The sequence below is a fragment of the Phascolarctos cinereus genome, unplaced genomic scaffold, assembly GCF_003287225.1.
Source record: "Phascolarctos cinereus isolate Bilbo 61053 unplaced genomic scaffold, phaCin_HiC Scaffold_4;HRSCAF=312, whole genome shotgun sequence".
NCBI classification, from domain to species: domain Eukaryota; kingdom Metazoa; phylum Chordata; class Mammalia; order Diprotodontia; family Phascolarctidae; genus Phascolarctos; species Phascolarctos cinereus.
In genome coordinates this window covers 724,981,093-725,007,782 of record NW_027555847.1, presented here as the reverse complement: position 1 = coordinate 725,007,782, position 26,690 = coordinate 724,981,093, and the positions used below count along the sequence as shown (strand labels likewise).

Below are 26,690 nucleotides of genomic sequence, written 5' to 3'. Positions count from 1 at the left end.
GCAGGGGAGATGAAACCAGCTTCTGTTATTTTTATTTTGTTGGGGTTTATCTTCTGTTTTTGGCTACTGCAGTATTTTACATTGCCTTATATTTAGTATATGCCTAAATTAAATTATAAAACTTTAATGGATTTTTTTTCAAGTGTATAATTCATGGTTTCTTCAGATTTGGGGGCAGGTTTTCCAATACAGTAACGAAGGAATGGAGTTAATCATAGGCTGTGAATTGGAAGGGACCATAGTAGTCAGCAAGGCCAGCCAAGCCCCTCATCTCGCAACTGAGGAAACTGACGCCCCGGGAGGAGGCTGTGACTTGTTCAAGGTCACACCGAGAGAGGCTGCCAGGGCCTCTGGACCCACAGACCCAGCTCTGCCTGGGCATGCTCTCGGAGTCTTCTTTTCAGGATGTTTTTGCCTCTGTGCTGCTGGTCCCTCTGGCTGTCCCCACTGGGCGTTCTGACGCCATCTTGTCTCTCTAGGCACGGAGCGTGAGACCTGCCTTGCCTTCTGAGGGGCACTTGGAGCTGCACGTCCACCCGTCTGCTCCTGGCTGGGCCTCAGCTGTTGGACCTGTGCCCTCGCAGCTTTAAACTCCTGAGGGGCCGGCCGAGGGGGCTCAGCCAGGGCTTTCTCTCGCCCCAGACCTCCACGCTGCCTGTGGAGATGATTGTGCATGGAGCCTACTCCGTTTCAGCTTGTTGGCTGCAGCCTGTCTTAACCTGTCAGGGTCAGGGAATGTCGTCTGGAATGTGCTGACCTGGACAGGAGAGTTTGCTTAGATATTTAACCTTTTACATACTAGGTTTTTTCTTTTAAGAAAAAGTTACTGATATCTTTTACTTTTGTGCCCCCTTTATTTTTGAAGTACGTCTCCTCTGCCCCTTCATAATTAGCTTCCGTTTCTGTGTTCCTCCAGCACTGTTGTCTCAGAGCCTCCTGGTGACGTCCTCAGTCAGATAGGAGTGCGTTATTCCTGTTCTCCCAGGGCCCTTGGCAGTTCTTCGGTGCCAGCTGTGCTAGGTCATGGGCCCCTCCTCTTCTTACTCAGAGCAAATGTTCCTCAGTCTTCACTGTCTCCCAGGCCCCGCTTGGCCCTGCCTTTGCAGGCTACATGACTGTTTTAGCTTCCGTTATCTTCAGTTCAATGAATAGCAGCAGTAATAACTCATGATTTCTACTACCTTTTTCTCACATCCACGCTGTTAGATAGTATAATCCCCTTTTCACAGAGGCAGATGAGGGCCAAACCCATCTACCTCTTGAGAGGAGGGTTGAGCTGTGATTTGAACCCAGGTCATCTAACCTCGAGTTCAGAGCCCTTGGCTCCTGGCCTGTGTGCTAGAGACTGTGGGATTTGCAGCAGGGGATGGACACAAAAACGAGAGCGGGGAGACAAGTGCCTGAGAAAGATCAGGAGTGCCATCAGAGGGAGGAAAGAAAGGAGAGACAGAGGAAGGCGGAGTGGGTGGGCCTCAGCACACAGGAAGATCTGCTTTGGAAGAGGATATTTCTTTTTGAAATTTTATTTATTTTTGCTCTCAGCATCAGAATACTGGAGTTTAAATTAAACCTCAGACATTTCTTAGCTACGTGACCCTGAATAAGTCACCTTAAAAAAAAACCACCCCAAATCTGTTTGCCTTGGTTTTCCCACCTGTTAAAATGGGGATAATCCCAACATCTACCTCAGGGTTGTTGTGAGGGTCAGGTGAGATCGTAATTATAAAGCGCCCAGCACAGTGCCTGGCACATAGTCGGTGCTGTATGAGTGTTAGTTATTTCACCTCTAAATAAAACGAGTGTTTCCACATACATAGAACTGAGCAGGAGGAATCTGCAGGTCTCTTCTGTCCCACTTGCTTTTCAAGTACATAGTAACTTCAGCATGTAGTTTTCACAGCTGTCATGCTTTTCTCTGTTTTCTGGCTTTCTCTGCTTCTCTGAGGCATCTTTTGGTTCTTTTTTAAGATGCCTCAGTGAACCAGTTTTCTTTCCTTTTTTGAGGGGAAGGCCTCCTTGTCCCTGTCCTCCATCTTTCCTCCCTTCTATCCCCATTGGGGGGGAAAACAAAGCCCCCATAACAGTCAGTATCCTGACGTTGGCTGTGTCCCAGACTGCGTGTCTGATTCTGCCCCTTGTGTCCAGGCCTTCTGTCTGTCGGGGGGGGGGTGGTAGCAGGCTCTAGGATGGCGGTTGGCTGTGGCTGCGATGGAGGTTTCGTGTCTTTCACCTTGGTTTTTCTTTGTGATGCTCTTGTGTAACTCGTCCTTGGGCTTTGAGGCCTACTTTGAGGCTCCCTGTGCAGTGTGTATGAGACTTTTGGGGGGCCTCCCAGCCTGGCAGCTAGGGGCTACTGGCAGAGGACCCCAAGAGCAGAATTTGAATCCACATCTCTCCTGAGTGGCGTCTTAAGTTTAATGAGCAGCCCCTGAAGGTTTTTGAATAGAGATGCTCTGTCACAGTCCCTTTTTCTTTCTCTGCTGTCTCCTCCCTTGCACTTTCCTCACTTCTTTTCTCCCTCCTCTCTACATTTCTATTAATTCTTTGCCTCGTCCAGTTTGAAAAGGTTCTGACGCTAACCTTGTGGTGTTGGCCAAGCCCAGCATTTCTCTGTCCCTTGGAGTTGGCCATGTGTGAAGTGAGGGGCTGACCTACCCCCTTCTTTACCTTTTGTGGGGGCCTGGAAAGCCTGTGGATGCCTCAGAATAATGTTTTTAAATGCATGAAGTACAGAGGATTGCAAAGGAAACCAGTTCTATTGAAGTGCAGTTATCAGAATACTTCTACAAGCTCACAGCCTGTTGCCCTGTTAGGAACCTAGGTCTTCCAGCCTGTGCTTGCCACCCCTGGCTTGAAAAGACTGGCCTTTTATGGATTGGCCAGCAGCTCTTTTCTGGTCGACGAAATAACCCATCCCGATTCTGTGGGTAGAATTTCTGTCTTCTCAGTTGTTTTTGTCTGTCACCCCTTAAGGTGTAACGTTGTGGACTGCATTGGCCTTCCTCCTTCTTCCACCTTCCCTTCTCAGGACTTGGAACTGTTACAGGCACTTGAGGAAGCAGGAAGGCTGGGGTCCAGATAGTTTTGTTCTTAAATACAGCCCAGCTGCTGGCCTCTGACAGTGGCAAGGGAGGCCATTCTGCCCAAAGGAGATAATAGCTGTAGTCCCCTTTACCCCCATGTGTTCTACTGAAACATTTCAGTCATTTCCCATTGGCTAGATCATTCATGTTTCTGTTGTAATATTTTAAGTCCTTCTAAAAACATAGAATCTTACTCTCCCAAGCATAACTATGATTCTTAGATGTTTCAGTGACTTCACAGCCCTGGATGGATGGATGGATGGACGTGGGCCTTGTCAGCGGGCCCACTGGCCCCTTTTTGTCTTGATCTGTTGTGTAAGGTCAGGCTGGCCTATATTTGGTCCCATCTGCACCAAGGTCTATTCATTGGCCTAGTTAAAGGCTGGCCCAATTAAAAGTTTTTAAATAGGGCTTTCTGAAGAAGGACTTGACAGTTGGATTGAATTAATCTGGTGATAAAGTCAAAATAATGGAACCAATTTTCATTTTTAACCCCATTTGAAATTGGGAAGTTAGTGTTTGAACAGAAAGGTCTGGAAGTTTCAGTGGAGTTAATGTTTGGCTCTTTGAGAGGCTACCTGAGGCCTTCTACGGTTCTAGTCTGTGTCCCTGTCCAGACCCTTCCCTTCACCATCTCCCTCCTCCCCCACATGGTGGGATGGTCTTAGAGTGGAAAGAAGTCCCTGCTTTGCCCCCCAATCAGTTCTCCCCACCTGTAAAATGGGGTTAATAGAATCTTGAGAAGGAGCCTGGGGTCCAAGCCCTCTCTCTGGACTTGTGTCTGCTGTAAAGCGTTTTGTAAACGGAAACTTTCTCCTGACTTGTTTTGTTTGAAAGATGTTCCCTAACTGCATATGCCTGGGCGTGGACTCCAAAATGGACTGAACTAATCCTGGCTTATACTTTGTTGGGAGAATATTCTCGGGAGTTCAGATTCACAAAGTATTTTGTGCCCCAGAGGTTGAGATTCTAATCCTGGGTCCTATCATTCACCCAGGCACTGGGCCTTCTGTTTGCTCGGCAGATAAAGGAGGGTGGGGCCTTGGTTTGGTTAGAGGCTTTCTAAAGAGAGCCTCTAAGTTTGGGGCCCAGGGGTGCCAAAGGGGCCTTTGGGGGGGGATTTTGGGGAATCCTAGTGGCGGTTTTCCTTAACCTTTACTCAGTTTGCTGGGGGTGGGGGATGGGGCATCCTTAGGCTTTGCCAGATTGTCAGAGGCAATCCATTGCACAAAAAGGGCGAAGAAGCACCATGGATAGAAATGTGCCTTGTCCAGGTAGATTTCCACTGTCCCTTATGGGCTGTTGGCTGTCCATGAAAAGGGAATCGAAAGTAAAAGCAGAGCCTCAGGAGGGGCTGGCTAAGCGGTCTGTCCTTTGGTAGGTGAGAAGCTGAGGCTGCTCCCTTGTACTGACTGACAGGAGAGTACAAGATGAGCCAGAGACAGTTGGAGGAAAGAGTGGGAGTCACAGCCCAGCTTGGCCTAAGGCGAGAGGGACCCTTGGCTCTCCAGCCTTGGCATTGTCCCCTTTTGCAATATGAGGAAATGGAGATTCTCTCTAAATGCCTGTCCATTCTTATGTCCTAATTCTGTGAAAAATGTAGCGCCTTCTGGGGGGCGGCTCAGGGGTCTGACGACTAAGGGTGTGGCTCGGGGGCCCGGTGTCTAGGGAGGAGGCTTGGGGGTCCAATACAGCCCGTGGACTGATCTGCCCACAGCCGCGATTTCCTCACTTCACAGCTCTGCAGAAACACCCAGAGGAAGTAGCTCCCACCGCAGCGGTGCCCTGGCTGGCCCTTCTGTTAGCACGTCCTGCCTCTTCTCTGTATGAAATGGACTTCGTTTACCTTCCTCCTCACTGTGTTACCCTCACATCCCTCAGGCCACATTTACCATCCATTCATCCTTTGAGGCTTCTTCTGCCCAGCCTAATCCATCTTGGTGTCTCCCCTCTTGGAGCCCTCACTGTCATTCTGCAAGAGCTTCCTAATGAACACTTTCATATATCCGACAGATACACAGGAAGTAGACCAGAAATAATGGTGTTTGGAAACTGGCTTCCTGCTCTTACGTGGAGCTGTAGGGTGTCCAGAGAGGGCACTGAGGATGTTGAAGGATCTTGAGTTCCTGCCGTGTGGGGATTGGTGAAAGAACTGGGAATGTGTAGCCTGGATGAGAGAAAGCTCCCTGGGATCGGGAGCCTGTCACACAAAGGAGGGACCGGGCTCATTCTCTTTGACTTGGGAGGGCAGAGAGGGAACAGTGGCACATTGAGCCCTACTTTTCTAACAATTAGAGCTCTCCAGAAGTGGAACAGTCACCCTCTGCCTTTATGGGAGGGCCTCTGAGATCCCTTTCAGTTCTTAGTATTCTGCGCTGGGGGGAAATTATGCATTCATTCATTATTACGTTCAGGTGAAGAATACTACCTCATATTTGTTTAGTACTTCATAAGTTAGAGACCTCATCTCATTTGATTCTTACAACATCCTTGGGAAGTAGGTAAATCAGAAACTATGCCCCCTTTTTAGGGCTAGGGAGACAAATGTAGGGCCAGAAAAGTCAGTGACTTAGCAAGGTCCCACATAGCTAGTAAATGGCCCCCACGATGTGAACCCAGTAACAGCAGTAATAATAGCTAACATTTATATGGAGCTTATCACGTGCCCAGCACCAGGCTAAGCGCTTTATAGATCTCTCATTCGATCCTTACACCAACCCTGGAAGGAGGTGCCGTTATTGAACCCATTTTACAGATGAGGAAACGAGGCAGAAGGGTGAAGTGACTTGCCCAGGGTCACATAGCTGGTAAGTGTCTAAGGCCAGATGTGAATTCAGGTCTTCCTGATTCCAAGTCCAGCACTGAAGGCATAGGTCTTGAGAGCTGTACCATTGGCATCATACCTTATCAAGAAGTCTAGTAAAGTTTGCCTCTTCTAGGAAAAGGGTGGGGGTGTGTGTGTGTGTGTGTGTGTGTGTGTGTGTGTGTGTGTGTGTGTGTGTGTGTGTGTGTGTGTGTGTGTGTGTGTTTTGGATTTAGTGTGCCTCAGAGGTAGGAAGTTACTTCATGTGGACAGACCTGTGTTGATTCACATTCTAAGTGTCAGGGTCAAGGTTCTTCTTAGAGGGGAAGTCTGGTGTTGAGGTGTCACAGAGAGAATTCAGGTCTTGGCGTCTGCATACCTGGGACAAAAAAGCTTCCTGGCTTTGTGACCTTGAATGAATCATCTCACCTCTCTGATCCTCAGTTTCTCCATGTGAATTTCAGTTGTTAATAGCAGTGCTTCTTATTTAAATCATACTCAATTCTGGTATGGTTTGGTTTGTTTTAGGTATCCAAGCCCAGCTATGGGCTCTGCCTCAGCACCCAACCTGCCTCCTGCAGAAGAAAATGTGGAGTATGTGCGGACTCTCTATGAATTTTCTGGGAACGACCCCGAAGATCTGGCCTTCAAGAAGGGTGAGATCTTGGCCATTGTTGAGAAACCCGAGGAGCAGTGGTGGAGCGCACGCAACAAGGATGGGCAGGTTGGGATGATTCCTGTGCCTTATGTAGAAAAGCTGGTGAGATCTTCCCCTCATGGCAAGCACGGAAATCGGAATTCCAACAGTTATGGGATCCCCGAACCTGCTCATGCCTATGCCCAGCCTCAGACAGCAAATCCTCTCCCTGCGGTCTCCAGTCCTCCGGGGGCAGTGATGAGCCCCCTGCCCTCCACCCAGAACGGACCTGTCTTTGCAAAAGCAATTCAGAAGAGAGTGCCATGTGCTTACGACAAGACTGCCTTGGCCTTGGAGGTAAAGTGATCAAGCTCAGAGTGTGGATGGGTGTGGGTGGGTGGATGCACGCACTGTTGGGAACCAAAGGTACCCACTATTTACCTTTCCTTCCTTCCTCTACATTCTTGGTCTCCTTGATTGAGTCTGTGGGAAATTTTCATGACATCATATGTCATTCTTGGGAGCAAACTAGGGCCAAATCTTTTTATTGACATTTTGATAAAGGCACAACAGGGCAAAAGAGGAAGAGGCAGGACTGTGTGACCTTGGGGAAGTCACTCACTTAAGGTCTCGGGGCACTGGCTTCCTGCTCTAAATAGAGAACGGAGCTTTAACCTTACCTAATGGTCCAAGTAAGAGGTGAGCTTAAATCAGTCCTGTAGGCGACGTGCTCCAGGTTGGTAGCATTACTGCTGGGTCAGAAGTTGCCTTGTGTGCCACAGAAGGGTGGAGAAGAGAGGATCAGGAAAGGCCTGGTAGCATCTGGGGCCAGTTAAGGGAAGCCCTTCCTGAGCATGACCTCCCAACCCAGGCACCAAGCCAGAAGAGGAAGGGAGCCCTTTGACCTGTATTGATGGCCGGAGTGTAGCCTGGTGGCAGGAAGAGCTGGAGCCCTAAGAGTTACCGAGCTGGGGCCTGGAGGATGATGGGACCGGCTCCCAGCCAGGAAGGAGGCGAACTTGGTGGGGTAGGCCACTAGTCATAACTGACCACAAAATGTGTGAGGCTTTCGTTGGTGTAGGGAGCTGCCTCCTGCCAGTGTGGACGTGAAGCTTAGACTCTAAGGGAATGGTTTAGGCCCTGGAGGTGTTGGACGTGACTTGTCTAGGGTCACACAGCCATTGTCAGAGGCGGGGCTGACCTCATGTCTTCCTGACTCCAAGGCCAGTTCATTCCATTTTGCCATGAGGCCTCTCCTTGAAGTTATTTCGAAGGCTTCTTTGTAATTTTGTCTTTGTCAGCTTTGCCTCCTTTCTCTGTGATGTTATTGTGAGGAGCCTGTTAACTCAAAAGAGACGAGGTGAGAAGGAGAAGCTGCTGTGCTTGGGCCTGGAAGAAGGCGGCTTGGATGGGAGAGGATGGGGGGCAGGGGCAGGCAGGGCCTCTCCTCCCTGGAGCTTAGAGAGGCGGGAGGCCCCCAGCCCACACCCACATCCTCAGGCAGGAGCTCCCACTCCCCTGTCACTGTCTACCCCTGAGCTGCCTCCTAATTCAGTCCCGAGAGAGAAGTACCGGGGTGGGCACAGGGCACTTCAGCATCCACACCAGTGTGGCTGGGATTGAGCAAATAAAATCAAGGTAAATTACATTTAAAAAACAAGTAGTCCACCTGTGAGGTGTTGGCTGTGAGTGTGGAAGTGAGCCTTGTGGGATGCTTCTCTCTACCTGCTGTTGATTTGACAGAATTGTGACAGAACCGGGTCTCTGCTTGCTTCGAAAGAAAAAGCAGGGACACTCTTCGACGCTCTTGGAAGTGATGCAATTAGGCTACCAGGAAGTGAGGAGGCAAGTAGGGCAGAGTGTGCCCCTTGAGGTGCCTTTGACAATGTGGCTCAAATTATAGGCGCTCAGGGGACTGTTGTGGAAATGACTTGAAAAACTGCATTGTGGGTTTGTTTTCAAGAAGCCGGAGAGGCAAAGGCAGCGGTTTGTGGGAGTGTCTCTGGCCTGCCCAGGGATGCCCCTGAGCAGGCCGAGAATGGCTCTGCAGGCACAGCTCGAGCCCGGCACGGGCACACAGATACTTAAAAGTGAGTCAGGGTGTGTATGTGTTGGGAGTGCTCCAGCCCCTCCTAGGTGGGCTCCAGAGAAACACTGAGCAAGGAGGGGGGGCTCAGTTTTAGAACTAGAGATCATCGTCATCATCATCATCATTGTCAACTCCTGGCAGTAAAATGCTGCCTTGCTTGGGATGGTGGAAGATTTCAGGGGCCTGGGACACAGTCTGGGTTTACTAGCAGGAGGAGGGGAGAGATCCTGCCCCGAGCCACCCACTGCCAGCCTGGGAGGAGCCAGGGTTCAAGCTGCAACCTCAGGTTTGGGGGGGGGGGATCTCTCTCCCCCATGCCAGGGCACTGGGTCAAGGTGGATAGACCCATTGTACAGCAGGGAGAAGTGAGAGCCAGCTCTAGAAGTTATTCATCTCGGTGCCCCGAGCAGTTCTCTAGAACGGTAATGGCTGGCTGGCATTTATGTCGCACTTTACAAGTATTATCTCACTCTGTCCTCTCAGTGACTTTATTATTATCCACATTTTTCATTGTTCTTTAGTCGTTTTCAGTCGTGCCTGGCTCTTCCTGACCCTATTTGGGGTTTTCTTGGTGGACTTACTGGAGTGGTTTGCCATTTCCTTCTCTAGCTCATTTTACAGATGAGGAAACTGAGGTAAACAGGGTTAAGTGACTTGCCCAGGGTCACACAGCTGCTAAGTATCTGAGGCTGAATTTGAACTCAGGTCTTCCTAACTCCAAGCCCATCCTTCTACCCACTGTGCCACCTGGCTTGCCCAGCAATTTACAGATGAAGAAATTGAAGCAGGTAGTTTCAGTGCTCTGCCGAGGGCCACCCACCTGTGAAAAAGGTCCAGGGTTGGACTTGAATCCAGCACCCATTCCATCCACTCACCACCATCTGCCTCGAGGACCACAAGCTGCAGGGCGTGGAAACCAGTCTGGGCCCAAAAACCCTTGTTTTTCTTTTTTAATCAGAAGTGATTGGGTTGCCTTAGTCCTTGAGAAGCTAACTTTGTGCCCTCAGGTGAGACGAATGAGGAGAAGCATTTTTTCAGATTTAGGTAGAGTGCCTCTGAGGCAGCAGGTGCCTGTGCCGCTGGCTCATTTGGTTTGGTCGAGCCTTGATGCCCTCAGTGCACATGCTGGGCCCCTGCTGGCGCGTCCCTGCGGAGTCCTTCAGAGGTGATGGACCCTCCAGGCCATGCCCCTCATCGTCAGAGGGTGTGACTAGCTCACCTTCCCCCCCCCCCCCCGTGTGTGTGTCTCTCTCTCTCTCTCTATCTCTCTCTCTCTCTCTCTGTCTCTCTCTCTCTCTCTCTCTCTGTCTCTCTGTCTCTCTCACTCTCTCTCTCTGTCTCTCCGTCTCTGTCTCTCTGTCTCTCTCACTCTCTCTCTCTGTCTCTCCGTCTCTGTCTCTCTGTCTCTCTCTCTTTCTCTCTCTGTCTCTTTGTCTCTCTCTCTCTGTCTCTCTCTGTCTCTCTCTGTCTCTGTCTCTCTCTCTGTCTCTGTCTCTCTCTCTGTCTCTGTCTCTGTCTCTCTCTCTCTCTCTCTCTCTCTCTCTCTCTCTCTCTCTCGCTCTCGCTCTCGCTCTCTCTATTCAGTGGATTCTTTTATTCCACTCAGTAGAATCATGGAGTCGGCAGGGACCTCCAGGCTGACTGCGCACGGCCTCTCAGCTCCCTGTACAGCCGAGGATCTGCAGTGCTCTCCCAGGGTCCCCAGCCTCAGCTTGACCGTACAGCTGCTGCCAGGCGGTCTCTTATGCCCCAGGAATGTTTTCTTTGCCCGAAGCCTGAACCTGTCCCTGCGTTGCCTCTTCAGTGCTCTGGGTTCTCCCCTTTGGGCTGGAGAGGAGCCGAATTCCGTCAGCCACAAGCCTGCCCCAGGAGAGACCTCTCTCTCCCCCCTTCCTTCCTTTAGCTTCTCTACAGGACACGGTCATCATCCCCTCCCCGTCCTGGCTCTTGTCTGACTTCTCCGGACACTTCTGCCTGACTGTGGTATTCTCGAGGTGATCTGAGAACAGAATGGCAGGGCTGTCACCCCCCTCACTTGGTGAATTTGCAGGGCACTGAAAAACCGAGGACTTCACAACAATCATTTACCTGTGCTGTCCCCCAAACTGTTTCTGTTCCATTTTTTTATAGAGCACACGGGGAAAACCCAGCTGGCCAGCATAAACCAGCTGCTGTGTGACGGGGTCCTTTTGTTAAACTTTGCCTCAAAGGATCATGGCAATGTCCCGTTTACAGTGCGTTGTCTTGGTCAGTGCTGTTGGCTAGTGATGGAGGCTGCCTGAAGCGGTACCCGAGGGTCCCGTGGTGACTTAGAAAACCACATGTTAACGTCATCTATGTTCTATTGTGTTTGTGTTTTGTTAAATGTTTTCTCACTCATGTTTTAATCTGGTTCAGACCTCCCTGTGGGGGACACCTCTGCTCTGTGCTATCCCACTTCATGATTTTCAAAGATTCCACGTGGCCCGGTTAACTCATCTGTCCCAAATAGAGCACAGTGAGGAGAAGGAAGGCCCACTGGGGTAGCTGCAGTTTCCTGCTGTGCATCGTTTCCATTCAGAAACTTGTGGCTTTTGAGATCCTACCTCCCATTCCTTCCCCCCTCCCCCCCAACAAGCTTTTATTAGAGACTTGTAATTCTTTATCCACATAGCGATCTAAAAGGGATGAGGAGTGCAGGAGTGCCTTGGAGATTCCTAACTGCTCTAGAATTACAGCTGGCCCTCTCTGCCTCGAGGCGCCCCCGTAGCTAGAGTACCAGCCCATCCGTGACATGGTGAGGGCATGTGCAGGTGTCTTTGGTTGGAGTCTCTGGAAATGTAGGCCAGCTTTCTGGGAGTAACAAGTGGCCATGGCCTTGCCCCTGAGTTCTCTGACCACAGGCTCAGAGGCCTGCTTCTTGGGCTTGGGTGAGATGCAGAGCCCTTGGTCCCCATAACACTTTTTTGGGCTCAGTGGCACACTTTCAGCTGACCCCGTCTCATCCTGCCACTTCCCTTCTCCCCTCTGGTGTGAACTCCGCAGCAGCTTAATTTGGTCTCTTCCAGGATGACCGGGTCCCTTTGTCTTCTGCAGTTGATCCTTTGTTGGTGATCCTGGTGCCTGATTGTGCCCGTTGTGACTCCCTCCCAAAGCCCTGTCTGTTGTTGGTGATTCTCCCAAGCTGTGGGGCTCCATGGTTCTCAGCCATGTCAGTAGCCTATCTCCATCACAAAGCTTTGTACAAAATTGGGCTGTTGAAAACCATGGAAAGAACGTGTGGGCATGCTGATCTGACCCATCTGCAGGGCTTCCAGTCTGTGGCTCCTGGACTGACCCGACAAGCGCCCATTCAGCTGCGGGCAGGGCAGGGCCTTGGCAGGGTTCCGGACTGCAGAACGTCCTATGTGGAGAGGGGCACGTGTAGAAGCGTGTTGTGAGGGAGGACTGTTGGATTCGGTTTGACCTTCATACCGTTGGCCAGTACCTAAGGGGTGTTTGGGGTAATATTGGTCCTTAAGTGAATAGTAAGTCTTGAGTCAGTGAGGGCTATGGTAAGTTTTTTATTTATTCATTTGTAGTTCATAGAGAAACAGCTGGAAGCTGGGTCATTTCAAGTTATCCTGTCCAATCTCATTCATGGATTCTTGTGACCTCTTCAGAATGCCCCTCTGAGGTGGGTCATGTGACCACACCCTCTCATGCTGTGTGATTGGCCGATAACATGGTGTTATAAGAAGACTCTGGGCCTGGCAGGAGACCTGGATTCTAGTCCTGGCTTGGCCTCAGGCTGCTCTGTGATGTGGGCAGCCTCGGGGTATAGTAGCATGAGCCCTGGGTTCGAATCCCAGCCCTGCCACCCAGAAGACCTTGTTGTAGCTCCTGTAGGACTTGGGTCCCTCATCTGTGAGATGAGTGAGGAAATCCTTGGCATTCCCCACCTTAATTCAAGCTAGTGAACTTTGATTATGGTTCCTGAAAGTGGAAGAATCCCTGCTCTCAGGGAGCATGGATAAGGTACCAGACTGGGAAAGTAGTGGAGGCAGAGAACCCCAAGGGGTGGAGAAGGGAGTTGGGAAAGACTCCTGGGAGTGAGGAAGTGATGAAGACAAGCTGGCCGTAAGCAGTCCAAGAAGAGTGCTCTCTAGACGCCCCCTGTTCTGTATGGGCTCTTGGGACAGTGTGCAGACAGGTGGTCTCGGTCCTCCCGTGCCCTGCCTGCGCCCCTGTGGCAGCATCAGACAGGCCTTTCTGTGGGCCCTGGGATGGTCGTGTTGTGTGGCTCAGTTCATAAGAAGAGTGTAGCTGCTGGAGGCCCGAGTGGTAGGGGCTTGGCCCCAGGGCCGCCTGCCTTCCGAGGCTTCCTTTAGCACTACCAGTTGGTCCTCAGTCTAGTAACATTAATTCACATTTCTGTAAGCCTTCCGAGTGGGCTCACAGCATGTTTTCCTTGTGACAGCCATGCAGAGGGCCGAGCGGTGTTTTTGTCTCCCTTGGGTTTTGCTTTCAGTTCCAGGAAGTGAATAACAGCTCACTTCTAGAGCCCTGTAGGGTTTATGGAGGACTCTTCCTCCTCACCCTTTAGGAGGAGCTATGATGAGGGTCCTTATGTCCATTTTATGGACAAGGAAGTGAGCTCAGAAGGGTGAAGGAGCAGTAGACTCAGTCAGCTAGGGAGAAAACCCAAGGTAGGCACACGTAAATGATGCAGCCGGGGCCCCAGCGCCTTTTTCCCATGCTTTCCACCAGAGTTTTAGAAGGTGGGGAGCATGAGAGCTTCTGGGAATTCTTAGCAGGCTAGGTTCGCTCTTTATTGCTTCCAGGAGAGCCAGGGAGGCTGGGCCGTGAGAGTAATGGACTGGTCTCTTTGGTTGGATTGATTCACGACTCTATCGGTGGGCTCTGCTCTATGTGCCCGTCCTCCCGCAGTCCCTCCATTTACCCTGCTGCCCTGCAGCTACAGCTTGGCAGGTCTGCTTTATGCTTCATCTTACAGGGCCTCACCCTCGCCCAGTGCCAAGCCCAGTCCCTCCACAACTTAGTAGACAGTCGTCTCCCTGAATGGCCAGCTTTCTGGGATCGACCCTCTCAGAACTCCAGCTGGTCCTTGAACAGAGGTCTGTCTCTGGGCTGGGTGGGGACCTACATTGGAGGAAATCTTAGCCCTCAGTGAAAACAAAAGCAAAATAAATGCAGTTTTTTAATTCCAGTGGGTCTTGGCTAAGCTTTAATAGTTTTTTAAAAACCACATGTTTCTTTACCTCGGTATGAACGGCTTTAGATTTTTATAGGCCCTGGCCACTTGACAAAGGTGTTTGCCAGTGCTGGAGGACACCTCGCAGAGCGCTTTCTTAAGAAGTTTCACTTAATTAACCCCATAGGACAAACCAGATAGATGAGCAGCTATTGTCAGATTATGGTGTGGTTAGATGGACAGCCTGAGGAGCTTGTCTGTGTGGGACACACAGTACAGACAGACAGATCAGGCCCAGAATCAAGTAGGAGATTTGGGGCAGTATCTCATGTGAAGCAGTGGAGAAAGAAGAGGAGAGAGATGAGAGCGAGAGGAAGAAGAGGTACGGCCGATGGTGAGCACGAGCAGGTTTTGCTGTATCCAGTGGGGACCTGTGGCGGTACGAGCTGTTCCTCAGGTACTCTGGTAGCAAAACAAGGAAGGCTTCCCTTGCATTGGGCTTGCCCACGTGACCTAATTGGGGGGGGTGGCACCCCAGCTGATGAGATGACAGAGCATGATGGAGAAGATAGAACCCCAGGAAGGGAGGAATTGTTTCTTCTCCTTAACTCTGCACAGAGAATTGGAAATGCGAAGAGCAGCAGCAGCAGGTGTAGACGAGCCCGAAGGAGCCCGTGTTTATTTTTAGGACCTAAGCTCCAGGGCTGAAAATGCCAGGTGCACGTTAGATCAGAGCTGCAGGCTTCCTTTTGGTTGAGATGGCAGACTGCTTGTCGTACTAAGTGGCTGGCGGTTTTGGTGGATGTGAGCAGAATGCTCTAGGTGAGGAGGGGTTCGTTAATAGGAACTTGGGGGGTTGAAATCTGCAAAAGGGGCTTGCACGTAGGCTTGGCTGGCTCAGGCCTTGTCTGAAGGGATGCCTGCTTCCTGTCTTTTCACTCTCTCCATCTCAGCCCCCACGATGGGAATGCTGGTCACCTCCTCGCCACTCTACCTGCTTTCTCAGATTTCAGGACTGGTCATTCTGATATTTTTTACGTGTCCTCATGTGTAGGTCTGCCTAGCACTTCCCTTCTTGAAAACCCAATTTTCTGTGTCTTCAGGATAAAAATAGCTCCGTCACTTGACAGTGAGGGCTTTCTCAGGGTGGTTCCAGCTCCCCGACCCTGTCTTTGCTCTGGCCCACTGCAGGCATTGGTGGAGGCTTCCCACGTGCCTGGAATGTACTTCCTGGGCACCTCATTCCCTCTTCTTCCGAGGCCCAGTTATTGCAACCAGCTTCCTGCCTTGAGCCTTCCCAGATTCCTCTCTTAGACTTTCTTAGAGAACTTTGTCTTACTCTTTCCTCCGTCCCATTCTGTTTCTTAGCATTCTGTATTTTTAATTCATCATTTCTCATCAAAAGACATTTTGTTTCAGCGTAGCAGACACTTCTCAGTAACACCCACACGGTCCCTCCGCCAAAGTACGTTTCCCCAGAGCTGTCCCAGAGGAGGAGTGTGTCCTTCGCTTGGATGGCTGTTACTTGATTGTCTATGTTGACATGCCTTGTACATATTCTGCCTCTGCTTTCTCCACTGTGGTGCTTCAGACAAGTCTTGCTTTGTGTCTCTGAGTTATTCTGGTGCATCACTCCTTGTGCCTTAGTAATATTCCATTACATTCGCATGCTCTCCATTTGGCTCATTCACTGAACACGTTTTGCTTCCAGTTTTTTTCTTGTCACAAATAGTAGCATGCTGATGCATGTGGACTTATGTGATGCTCCCTGTTGGACTGAAAGTTGGTAGAGTGTGGGGAGTATCTTGTTTCATTTTTACATCTCCAGGGTCTGGCCCATGACAGACTTGTCTGCCTTCTCTCCAAGGCCTGTCGGGTCTCCTCCGTGTAGTGTGTCCTTGTTGTTAGAGATGTTTGTTGCCTAGGACTGCAGGAGGAGCACAGCAGGCTTCAGGCCCAGGTTGTGGCTCAGCTCTTGTACCTCATTAAGAGGAGGAGGAGGAGGATGACATGCTGATGGTGGTGCTCATCTCATCGGTCTGTCCTTGTTTCTGGAGCAGTGCGGCTTCCCTTTCATTGTGAGTGACACCTAGAGCTAGCGTGGCCCTGCTCCCTTTATGTAGCAGAGCATGGAGGCTGTGCAGGGCTGGAACCAGGAAGGACCGGGCAGCTCGGGAGAGTAAACATGGACCCAGGGCTTTTCCGTCTCTGACATAGGTTCTCTAGGGCTCAGCAGAGGTGGGCGGCATGACCGTTTGAGTCTGTGACCTTGTTGGAGGTAGGTCTGTCCTCTGACAGGCCCTTGTGGGCCTTCCTTTAGGTCATTGCATAGGCGATAGGCTTTGTTGTGGCTTTGCCCCCTGCCCGGTGTTCACCTCACCTTTCAGGAGTGAGTCATGGCAGCATGCTGCCGTTGGACAGAGGAATGAGGGCAAGGTGCCCATGTATGCCAGCGGCATGGACAGCACCACTGATACACATTTGAAAGTGAAGCTCCGCCTCTAGCAGGGCTGGGGGCTGGGGAATAGGCAGCTTAGCTTCTTTCTGAAAGAGTGCCTCCTAGTGGTGACAGAGGGCAGCTATGACCTTACGCAGAGAGAAGCCAGCAACTAAATGCTGTTTTTCCATCTTTCTACCACATCTAGGCAGTTTCCCAGGGGCAAGACTCACCTTTACTGGGTAGCTGAAAGAAGTGGCATGTTGAGTAGAACTTCTCAAACTCTCCCTTAAAATACTGAAACATAAGCTGCTGGAGAATGTTTGAATCGATCAAGGTGGCAACTGCTCTTTCTGCTAGCTCACCTGGCCCAGTTATTTCTTAAGAATTAATAATAACTAGTTCATCATTTGTGGAATGGATGAGCAAGTTGTGGCATAAGATTGTGATAGAGTACGATTGTGCTAATAAGAAGTGACCGGGGTGGGGTGGGGTGGGGTGTTTAGAAAACCGTGGCAAGACCTGTATGAACTCATGCCAAGTGAAGTGAGAGGAACCAGGAGAACATTGTGCACAGTGATGTTGTCGTGAAGACCAAATGTGGAAGTCTTGGCCACCCTGATCAGTACAGCAGGACAATTCCAAAGGACACATGGTGAAAAAAGCGCCGTCCACCTCCAGAGACAAGTGATGGAGTAGAATTTTCTCCCTTTCTTCATATTTTTTTTTTTGCTTTGCTTTGCCTTGTGGCTAATAAGGAAATATGTTTTGCATGATTTCTCATGTATAATTGACAATGTATTGTTTGCCTTCTCAGTGGATAGGAGAGGGATGGGAGGGAGGGAGAGAATCCGGAACTCAAAATTGAAAAAGAAGACAATGCTGAAAATAAATGGTGACAGAAGACAAAGGAAAAGAAAAGAGTCGAGGACCACGATGACACCCACGTTAAGGAGTCAGCGACTGGGTCCGTTGACCTGTCTGGGAATTGTGACCGTAGGCCATTAGGGGCAACACCGTCTGGCTTGGGCAAGGAATGGGTCCAGACATGGATCCCAGAAAAGCCAGAGACAGAAGGAGAAGGGGGCCTGTTTCCTGCAGCATTGATAGCTGCACCTTTTATGGCTACATAGAATTAGATGCAAAGTAAATGCCACCAGTTGAATAACGGCTAAACAAACTGTGGGGTGGGAATGTAATCACTGTGAAGACTTGTATAGACTGAGGCAGAATGAATAAACATAACCAAGAAAACAGTATGCAGTGACTAGTTATATGGCACCTGCTGTGTGCCAGACAGTATCCTAAGCACTTTGCAGTTATCTCTTTCCACCGTCACAACAACTCTGGGAGGTAGGTGCCGTGATTAACCCTGTTTACAAATGAGGAAACTGAGGCACACAGGTGAAGTGACTTGCCCAGGGTCACACAGCCAGTACGTGTCTGAGACTGAATTTGGACTCGGGTAATGTCCAAGGTTGGCCCCAAAGAAGAGATGGGAGCACGTCCCTCTCCTTTCTTGGCAGAGGTAGGAAACTGATAGGTGTGGAACGTAGCATTTAATGTCAGGTTCTGTTGGCGTTTTGATTAGTTTTGCTGGACTATTTTTAAATTGTTTTATTAAAGGGATGACAATGGGGAAGGGGGGCAACCTTTTTTTGGGGGGGGACACAAAAGTTTTGTACGGTCAAAAGATAAAAATTTAAAGAATAAGAATGGAGGTGAATCGGTCGAGGTTACACAGGTAATAAGTGTATTCATTCATTCATCACCTGCTGGTGTTGCAGAAAGAGAATTCAGGTTGCACTGGACTCCTGCTTGTTCTGTAGCTTAGTTGGTAAGCAGCATCCCCTCGAGTCTCTGCTTGAAGACCCCCCCGAAGGAAGGCTGGGGCCCTTCCAAGAGAGCTCATCCTGCTTCCAGACACTTTCTCTCATTGCTGCTGTTGGTATAACACACCCGTGTACACGCGCACATACACACATGTGCACACGCACACACATGCATGCGCATACATACACACAGCAGAACAAGTTGAATTCTTCAGCATGCTGGTCCTTCAGGTACTCAGAAACAACTGTAGCATCTTCCCATTCCCCGCCTTTCCTGTGTGTACTCTCCCTCACCCTCAGATTTGGGCTCTCATTCCCTGCCTTGTCTATGTGTGTTAGAAAGCAGTGGAGGATTTGAAGGGGAAGCTGTGACCCTGCCATAACCCAGAACTGAGGATTCACTAACCTTGAAGTTGATGGTCACCAGTCTGAGTAAGAGAAGGGGAATTCTGGGTGTTGCTGTCCCCTGTGTACCGTGGCCTGGCCTTCTCATTGGCAGGTGCAGAAGGTCAGCCTTAGTCATAAGAAACAGATTATCTAAGAAGTTGTGATCAGATAAATGCTAACTTCCCAACTACAGTTATTCCTTCTACACCGTGGGGATTAGGGGCGCAGCAGCCCCACGATCTGGAAGATCTGCATAAAAGTTTTTGGCCCTCCTTTTGTACCAGAGAAGGTTTGAATTCTTATGATATTAAAAGATAAAATATGTTGATTTTATATAGTACTATGCATATATTTTATGCATTTCTGAATGTCTTAATTTTTTCTGTTTTTTTTGTTGGCCTTCAGCTGTTGTCTGTGGTTTCTGCAAAACTCCCCAAAATTTTCCATTTAATTTCTTATGCCGATGTATGATACATCGAAAACCGTGATGGGGAAAGTCACAACGTGGAGGGGGATAACCGTGGAGACCCTGGAGTCTTTCAGAGGGGAGACATTGATTCTGCACAAAAACCTCTCATTTTCCTTTTTTATCTAGGAGTTTGACAGGCGTCAACAAAGATGAGCATTTCCACATGCAGAGAACTTAGAAGAAGGTCCGTGTAGGAAATCAGGAGTCTCTGTTACATAAAAAACGATGCCAACATCACCCTGCTTGTCTGTGTCCCCTTCAGAACATCGTTCTGCTCTCTTCCACGTGTTCTGAAATGTTTCTTTGGCTCGTTTTTAATTTTTCATCGCTGCCTTCCTCACAGTCACCCCACTCACCCCCATCCTTCCTTTGTAACAAATAAGTAGAATCAAGCAAAGTAAATTCACACGTTCTCTGCACATGCCTGTCAACTGCTGAGATGTGAGAATCATTGCCGTGATTAGTCATTGAGTTGTCTTTTCTATAGTAAAAATATTAGGATTCAAAGGTTAATCCAAGTATCAGTGACCTCAGTCAAGTAGGATGATGCCATATTTGTGTTTACATGAAAGCCTGAAAGCATTAAGCAGCTGCTTAATAATTTTTTTCCAAAATAATTGCAATTCTATTTTTAAAATTTCATCTTTTACAGATTTTCTTAATGTTTAGTACAAACTTGATGAAGAAAACCAAATTGCTAAACTTAGATCTACCCTTGCTTTCTTTTTTTTTTCTCTTTCTTTTTAATTCTATTCTAGGAATTGTTCTGAAGTTAGTATTACTGAAAATTTGCTGTCCTCACTCAGCTCTCACGTGACATCTTATACCTCTTGTAGAATGGTGTTCTGTTCCTCTGTACTCTGATATTCCCTCCCCTGAGGGTAGGGCCTGTGTCTGATTAGATCCAGGTGTCCCTTGGGCCCTGCAGGTAGGAGGGACTTAATAGAATAACAATTGAAATAGGTAGGAAGTTGGTAACTTTATGGCCGTTGTCCTTTTATTGGCGAGGAAGTACTGATGCTCCCTTTCTCCTTTCCAAATAGGTGGGTGACATCGTGAAAGTGACAAGAATGAACATCAACGGCCAGTGGGAAGGTGAAGTCAATGGCCGCAAGGGGCTCTTCCCTTTCACACACGTCAAGATCATTGACCCTCAAAATCCAGATGAAAACGAGTGATTTCTGTTACCCGTGTCTACTGCTGCTGCTACTGCTTCGTGTTCTGGCTCTCATTAGTAGCATCCTCTGAAATGGGATTCCATTCTCTCTCACAGGCAAGCTAGGGAGCCTGGCCCAGCTCTCCAGCTTGCTTCCGTTCGGTGGTCTTTTCTACACATCTGGAATGCACACAGCTGGCAGCCTTCGGGCCTTGGGGTCGTCGCAGACTTAGCCAATTGAGGACCTTTTTGGATCTGAAGCTGGAAAGCCCGAGCAGAAACATCCAGGCAAAAGGACATTGAAGAGGAGAGGGGCTGTCTGCCCTCACTCGGATGCTTTCTTGGCTTCATCCGATCAAATTCAGTTGGAGAAAGAAAACATTTGGCAATTATGCTTGAACTTGGTGCATAGCTCGTCCTCAGTGATAACGTGGTGTGCCAGCTTCATCATCTTTTTGAGGGGAATTCATGGAACTCAAGGAACAGGAGAGAATTCTGTCCTGTCACAGTAGAAGCTGAATTGGGACTTGGGGGAAGACTTACTGGAATGTGTGTTCTGAACGGTCATAAGTGACAAGTTTTCTCAGTACGAGGAAATCTGCCTGCCTGTGAGCTTCTGAAGTGAAGTTTGTTTGACTTAAGAAAAAACTACACTGAAGCCAAGGCCTGTCTTTATATCACGTTTTCATTGTTGTAAATGGTAGCCTGTTTTGCCATGTGCTGAACAAAAGGAAAAAAACCATCATATTTAATTCCATTTTTCCAAGCACTGTAAACTGTAGAAAACAAACTTCAAGGAAAAATACTTCCTTTTACTTTTTCCCAGTGAAACCATCCTGAATCTACACACACACACACACACACACACACACACACACACACACACACACACACACACGCGCGCGCGCGCGCGGAACCATTTCGCTTTATTTTTTTGGTCTGCTTTCAGTGAATGCCCGTTCTAAAGGTGAACCAGCAGTCTTCCCTAAGGGAGACTGTTCTCAGAACCTTGGAGTTGAATCCACCCCCAAGGAAAGCGAGCAGTTTATGTCCTTGCCCTTTGAAGAGGCTGGAGAGAGCAGTCAGACCCCAGGCTGTATCTGGGCTGCATTACCAACAGCTAGAGAAACCCTTGAGCAGGCCAGGAAAGGCAGGGCACTAGTTGGCTAGACCTACTAGTAGAGCTTTGTTATGCAGGATGATCTTGTTAGATTTTTAAAAGCCCCTTAATTACACATGGCAGTAGGAAAAGGTATTCAGACTTGATCTGTTGCAAATAGGAGACTTGGGAAATCTTAATACACTGACAGAAATTCAAACTTTTAATATCCTTTTCTGCCAGATACTAGTAAAGGGCAAGGTAGAGAGGTTCAGACAGAAATTGAGCGCTGACTACAAACGTAGAAAGAGCCCCTTAATTAGTGCATGTGGTCCTTGGGGCTGTCTTTCCTACAGACTTTTTTAGCGTTTATATTTTTGCAGCTTAGAATGTGTTCTGTGTTTTTGAGCCAAAGCTCACAGACTCATAGAATGTTAGAACTGGAAGAGACGCCATGTAGAAGTCCTCAGATGCAGTCAAACGAGGTCAGTTTTATAGATGAGGAAACTGAGGTCTAGAAGGGAGGCTTGAAGTGATCGGCTTAGGGTCCCACCAGGCTGGCCCCAGAAGCCAGGTCTGCCTCCTCCTGCACCACGCTGCTTCTCTGAGTGATTTCCATAGGACAGAAGACACGGCTGCCAAACAGCCAGATAGAGCACGATTGTGCTCATGAACATAATGACATTAATAAGATTGAAAAACTTGAGGGGATTGATGTGGGCTTGGGTGTCCCCAGCCAGTGATTAGTAACCATAGGCTGTGTGTGCAATGACCTACTTCAAAAATGCCTACTCTTCAGCCAACATTTCCACAACTACTTGAAGCTATTTATCAGTCTGTCCTACTGAAAACATGCCCTTTGGCTACTTATTCTGCCGTTAACGTTCTGCCAAAAGCCAAGGTCCAGCATGGTGTTCTCATGGAATGGCCACAGGACCAGCCTTTAATCTACTCACCCCTTTTGTGCGCTCACTGCTAGACTTGGCCTTGGTCACACCTTCCAAAGAGAGGTCTCCTTACTGACCCTGGCAATCTGTGAACGTGAACAAGCCCGCCTGGTTTCTGAGAGACAGAAACTCCTCTGTTTAACTCCATTTAGCAGCATGGCAGTCAGTCCTCTTGAGGAGGCAGAGGGTATGCTTGCACACCGTGTATTAAGATGAGTTTTCCTTTGACCTGCTCTTCCTAGGACTCATCTTGTCCTATGTGGGTTGATGTAGGTCACTAAGGAGTAGGTCAAAATATGTAGGAAGGCATGGGGCTTCCCCCCCCCCCCCCATTGAGTCTTCACACTAAAATGCGTGGATTCCCAGAGGGGAGCACATGTTTCTAATGCTGTCAAGGATGTCCCAGAATCTCAGAGGTGAGGACTATTACATCTGGAATGGACTTGGGAGACCACCTTGTCCATTCTGGAGAAGCGAGGCTGTTGAGTGGAAAGAGCTCTAGGTTTGGAGCTAAGCCCTGGCCTGAATCTCCCCTCTGCTGCTCTCTGGCTTGGTGACTTGAGGCAAGTCCCCTCCCCTCTCTGGGCCTTGATTTCCTCACCTGTAAATGAGGAGATTGGACCGTGGATCATCTCTTAGTGTCCCTTCCAACTCCTAAAGTCCTACGAGCCTAAATCGCCGCCACATTCTGCAAAAGGTAGCTGGGTCCCACGAGGTATGTGAGAAGATCGGAAGGGAAAGGCCCCACGAGAGTCTCCCCTGGCGCGGTGCGCTCCCCAGCTTGCGGGCGAGGCTTCCCGATGGCCGACGGCACTGACAAGTGTCCAGGGTCCCCGTTGGCTGGGAGGATTGCATGCGCTCTGGGGGCGGGCGTTTCCCTTTGAACTGCCTGTGCTGCCTGCTCCCCTCCCTGCTTTGTCCATCGCCCCAAGCTCTGGATGGTCCATGAGCCATCACTGGTTTATTTATCCTTTGGTTCTGTTCAGCCTTGATGGGCAACGAGGCTGTTTCATTTGATGCACTGTTTAAGGGCTCACGCTCCACCCCTCGTCTTTCTGTCATTCGTGGATTGTGAAGGCGGCTCCTGGGGTTTCCAGCCTCACCGGACTCCCTGGTCCGAGGAGTTGAGGTGGGTGATGTCGTCCGACTTGGGTCATGAACCCCATGTGGCAGTCTTAGCGCTTCTGTCGTGGTCCGAAGGGGGACTTCCCTCTCCATGCCCGTGGCTGCCTGGGTCGTTGCTCAGTCATTTACACACCGGTTGGGCACCTGCTAAAGACGATACAAGCGTGGGAGGAACACGGGGACAGTACAGATCCTGGGGCCACCGAGATGGAGCTTCCCGGCTACATCTTGGGGAGGAGACAGCTGTTGACTTTGGTTTTAACGTGGTGTTCCTGACTGATGCTTCCTGTTGACGATGTGGGGAGAATCACTTGAAGTCTCACCTAGGGGCCCAGGAGAAGGCTGTTCTGTGGTGCTGACTTCAGGTACCCCGACTTGTGCCCGAGCAGGTGAGGTCCCTCTGCACAAGGGAGGGTGGCCTGGCTTCTGAGATGGCTGTCTCTGTGTATTCTCCAGCCCCCAGCAGGACAGATGATGACTCTTTCAACTTGTAACTTAAAAATCATGAACTTCAGGCAATAATATTTTCTGTGTAAGCTTTTAAAATTATTTTTGGGGGATCATAGCTTGTTTTATTTTGTGCTATAAAATTAACAGTATTAAATGACTTCTATTCTTAGAATACATTGAGTGTCTTTTCTTAACAGATTAGTGCCTTTTTATTTTCCTACTCCATTGATTCCATAGTACTGGGCCAGACATCAAAGCCAGTGTTTTCAGTGGCCTGTTTGTACACTGTCTGAATAAACCTTGCATCAACCTGCGGCACTTTGGGTTTTTTTTCCTCATCTTAGTGTCCTCCCTGATTTCCTGAGGTTCCCTGACACACGCGTACACGCACGCGGCCCTTCCACAGAGGTGGCAGTGTGTGCAAGGCCACCTGGGAGGAGACCCTCAAGAGTTGTGGCGCCCCAATGAAATGCTAGATCTCAAGCCCTTTGCAGACTTAACCCTCACAGCAATGTCAGCTGCCCTCATTTCTCAGGCCTGGTGTGTGGGGAAAGGGTGGAGCTGAGCAGGGAGCCCAGAGCTCTCACCTAGGCCAGCTCACTTGTTTCTCTCAGGGATCCCTCACGAACCCCAGGTTTTCAGTTCTCACCTCTTCCTTGAGTTTGCAGTCCCACACCTCCACGGGAAATCATTGCAGATTGGACTTGCCCAGTGCTTCCCATCGCTCTCTGGATGCTTTGTAAACTGAAGCTCGGGTGTGCCCTTTCTGCGGGCTCCCCATGCTCCTCCCTGCTCCCAGTCTGTCCTGGTCCACCCTGCACATGGTGCCAAATGGGTCTTCGAGAGTTGCTTTGGTAAAAACGTCGTCGGCTTCCCGTTGCTTGTTTTCTTCTTCCCTGACAGAGTTGATGGAGCTCCGAACTGGAGAGTCAGAAAACAGGGTTTTGTGGGTGAATTGAGGGGATCTGTGAAATGGGGATGCTAGAACTTAGAATTGAGATAGAGAAAGGAGTGAATGGCATTGTAAACCAGAAAGTGCCACTTGGATGTTGGAAAGCAGGGTGGCATCGAGTCCAGGCTGCTCCAGACAGGAATCAGGGGCCAGCCCAGACCCTGGGGGCTCCCTGATAGCTAGAACTTGTGCTCACACCATCCCACACCGGGAGGGCCTTTTCAAAAAAGAGAGCCCTTCTCAAACCTGAAGGTGGGAGGGAGGAGCCACGTCTGCCAGTCAAAATGACCCTGGCTGGGGGGCCGGAATGTACTGGGTATGTTGTCAGCTTGTGGCCAAGCCCTGGGAAGGGCCCGAGTTCTGGGGCCGTGAAAGGAAAAAGGGCACAGAGCTGGAGCCCGCCGATTCCCTGCCGTCTGCGGGCAAGAGTGTGAAGTTAGCGTCTGAGTGCGCACAGGTGCACCCGTCTTGTTGGGCCGCCTTCATCCCGGCTTAGCGGTGAGACTCCCGGCATGGAGACGTTCTTCAGTGGTGTCCGGCCCTCAGTGACCCCGTTTGGGGCATTCGTGGCAGAGGGACCGCAGTGGGCTGCCATTTCATTCTCCAGCTCATTTTACAGATGAGGAAACTGAGGCAAACAGGGCCAAGTGACTGCCCAGGGTCACCGAGTTAGAACTCTGGAAGATGAGTCTTCCTGACTCCAAGCCTGGTGCTCTGTGCACTGTGGCGCCAGGCCCGGCCCCTTCAGGGAAGCCCAGCACGCTGTGCACTATGGCGCCCCCTAGCGGTGCACTGGAGGCTGTCGAAGGCAGCAAAGAGCCCTGGCTCCCTGCAAAATGAAACCAACCCTCTGAAAGCCCCAAACACCTGAATGCAGAGCTGGGAGGGGCCTGAGAAGAGGGATGGTCAGAGCTGGGAGGGGCGTGAGGACAGGGGATGGTCAGGGCTGGGAGGGGCCTGAGAAAAGGATGGTCAGAGTTGGGAGGGGCGTGAGAAGAGGGATGGTCAGAGCTGGGAGGGGCCTTAGGAGCTGGGATGTCCCAGCTTGCCAGGGAGAGAATGCCCTTAGGCACCTGGAAACTGAGGCAGCCAAAGATTTAGTGACTTGCCCTAAGCATAGTATCTGGGGCTGGATTTGAACTTAGGTCTCCCTGACTCCAGGTCCAGAGCTCTGTCGCCTTTGCAATGGACTGTCCGTAGAGACAGGGGTCCTATGATCACTTCCCGCTCCCTGGGCCCCAGTTTCCTTATCTGTAAAGCGAAGAAGTCCGACTGAATGGCTTCTAAGCCACTTCCAGCTCCAGCTCTGAGCTGCGGGGATCGCTCTCTGAGGCTCAGTTTCCTCGTCTGTAACCTGGGGGGCTACAGCTCCTGCTCTCCCTCCTGGCCAGTGCTTTGTGAACTTCCGAATGCCCCGCGCCCTGGCTCCTCTCCCCCTGTTCGACAGTCTTGTTCAGACGGACTCCACCCTCCTGCGAGCATCTGCGGCCGCTAGGGTCGAGCGCTCCTTATTCCCACCTCCGCCACCAGGTGGCAGCAGTGGCCCACTGCCAAAGAGGGGGCATGGCCAAGGCGGTCAACAAGTTACCGGCTAACTCGACGCCGGGGATACAGATACGAGCAGAAAGCAAGCTGGCGCCTGCCCGCGGGGAGCTTCCACTCTAGCGGAGGAAGACAGGCCGGAAAGGAGGCGGGGGGCGGCGAAGCCGCAAAGGCCCCTCACGGAGGGAGCCGAGGCGCTGCCTAGAGGGTGGGGGATGCGGGAAGACCCCTGCAGCCCGAGCGTGGAGGGGGGCTTGTGCCGCGGGAGCTTCTCGGTCGGGCAGGGGTCTGGGGCGCGGTGGTTCAAATACGGGGTTTAAGAGAAACGTGAAGAGACATGTGCGCGATGTAACGGACGGAGCGAGGACTGACCAGGATGGGGAGGTGGGCTGCGGGTCTCCCCCGAACCCCTTGTCGTCAGGGGCCTTGGAAGGAGCCCAGCGAGAGAAAGGCGGCCGAGCCCCGCGGTCAGGTCTTGGTGGTCTTCAGGGGATGAAAAGGACGGGAGG

General features: G+C 50.3%; 1 protein-coding gene across 1 annotated transcript in view; it reads left to right on the top strand.

The window, feature by feature from the left end:
* Positions 1-24,002, top strand: part of CRKL (CRK like proto-oncogene, adaptor protein) — a 34,994-nt gene extending 10,992 nt beyond the window's left edge. Inside the window, exons 2-3 of the mRNA XM_020996437.2 lie at positions 6,415-6,880; positions 19,954-24,002. Of these exons, the coding sequence (XP_020852096.1) occupies positions 6,415-6,880; positions 19,954-20,088 (601 nt within the window). The 3' untranslated portion in view covers positions 20,089-24,002. The remainder of the gene's footprint in view (positions 1-6,414; positions 6,881-19,953) is intronic.
* The last annotated feature ends 2,688 nt before the right edge of the window (positions 24,003-26,690 follow it).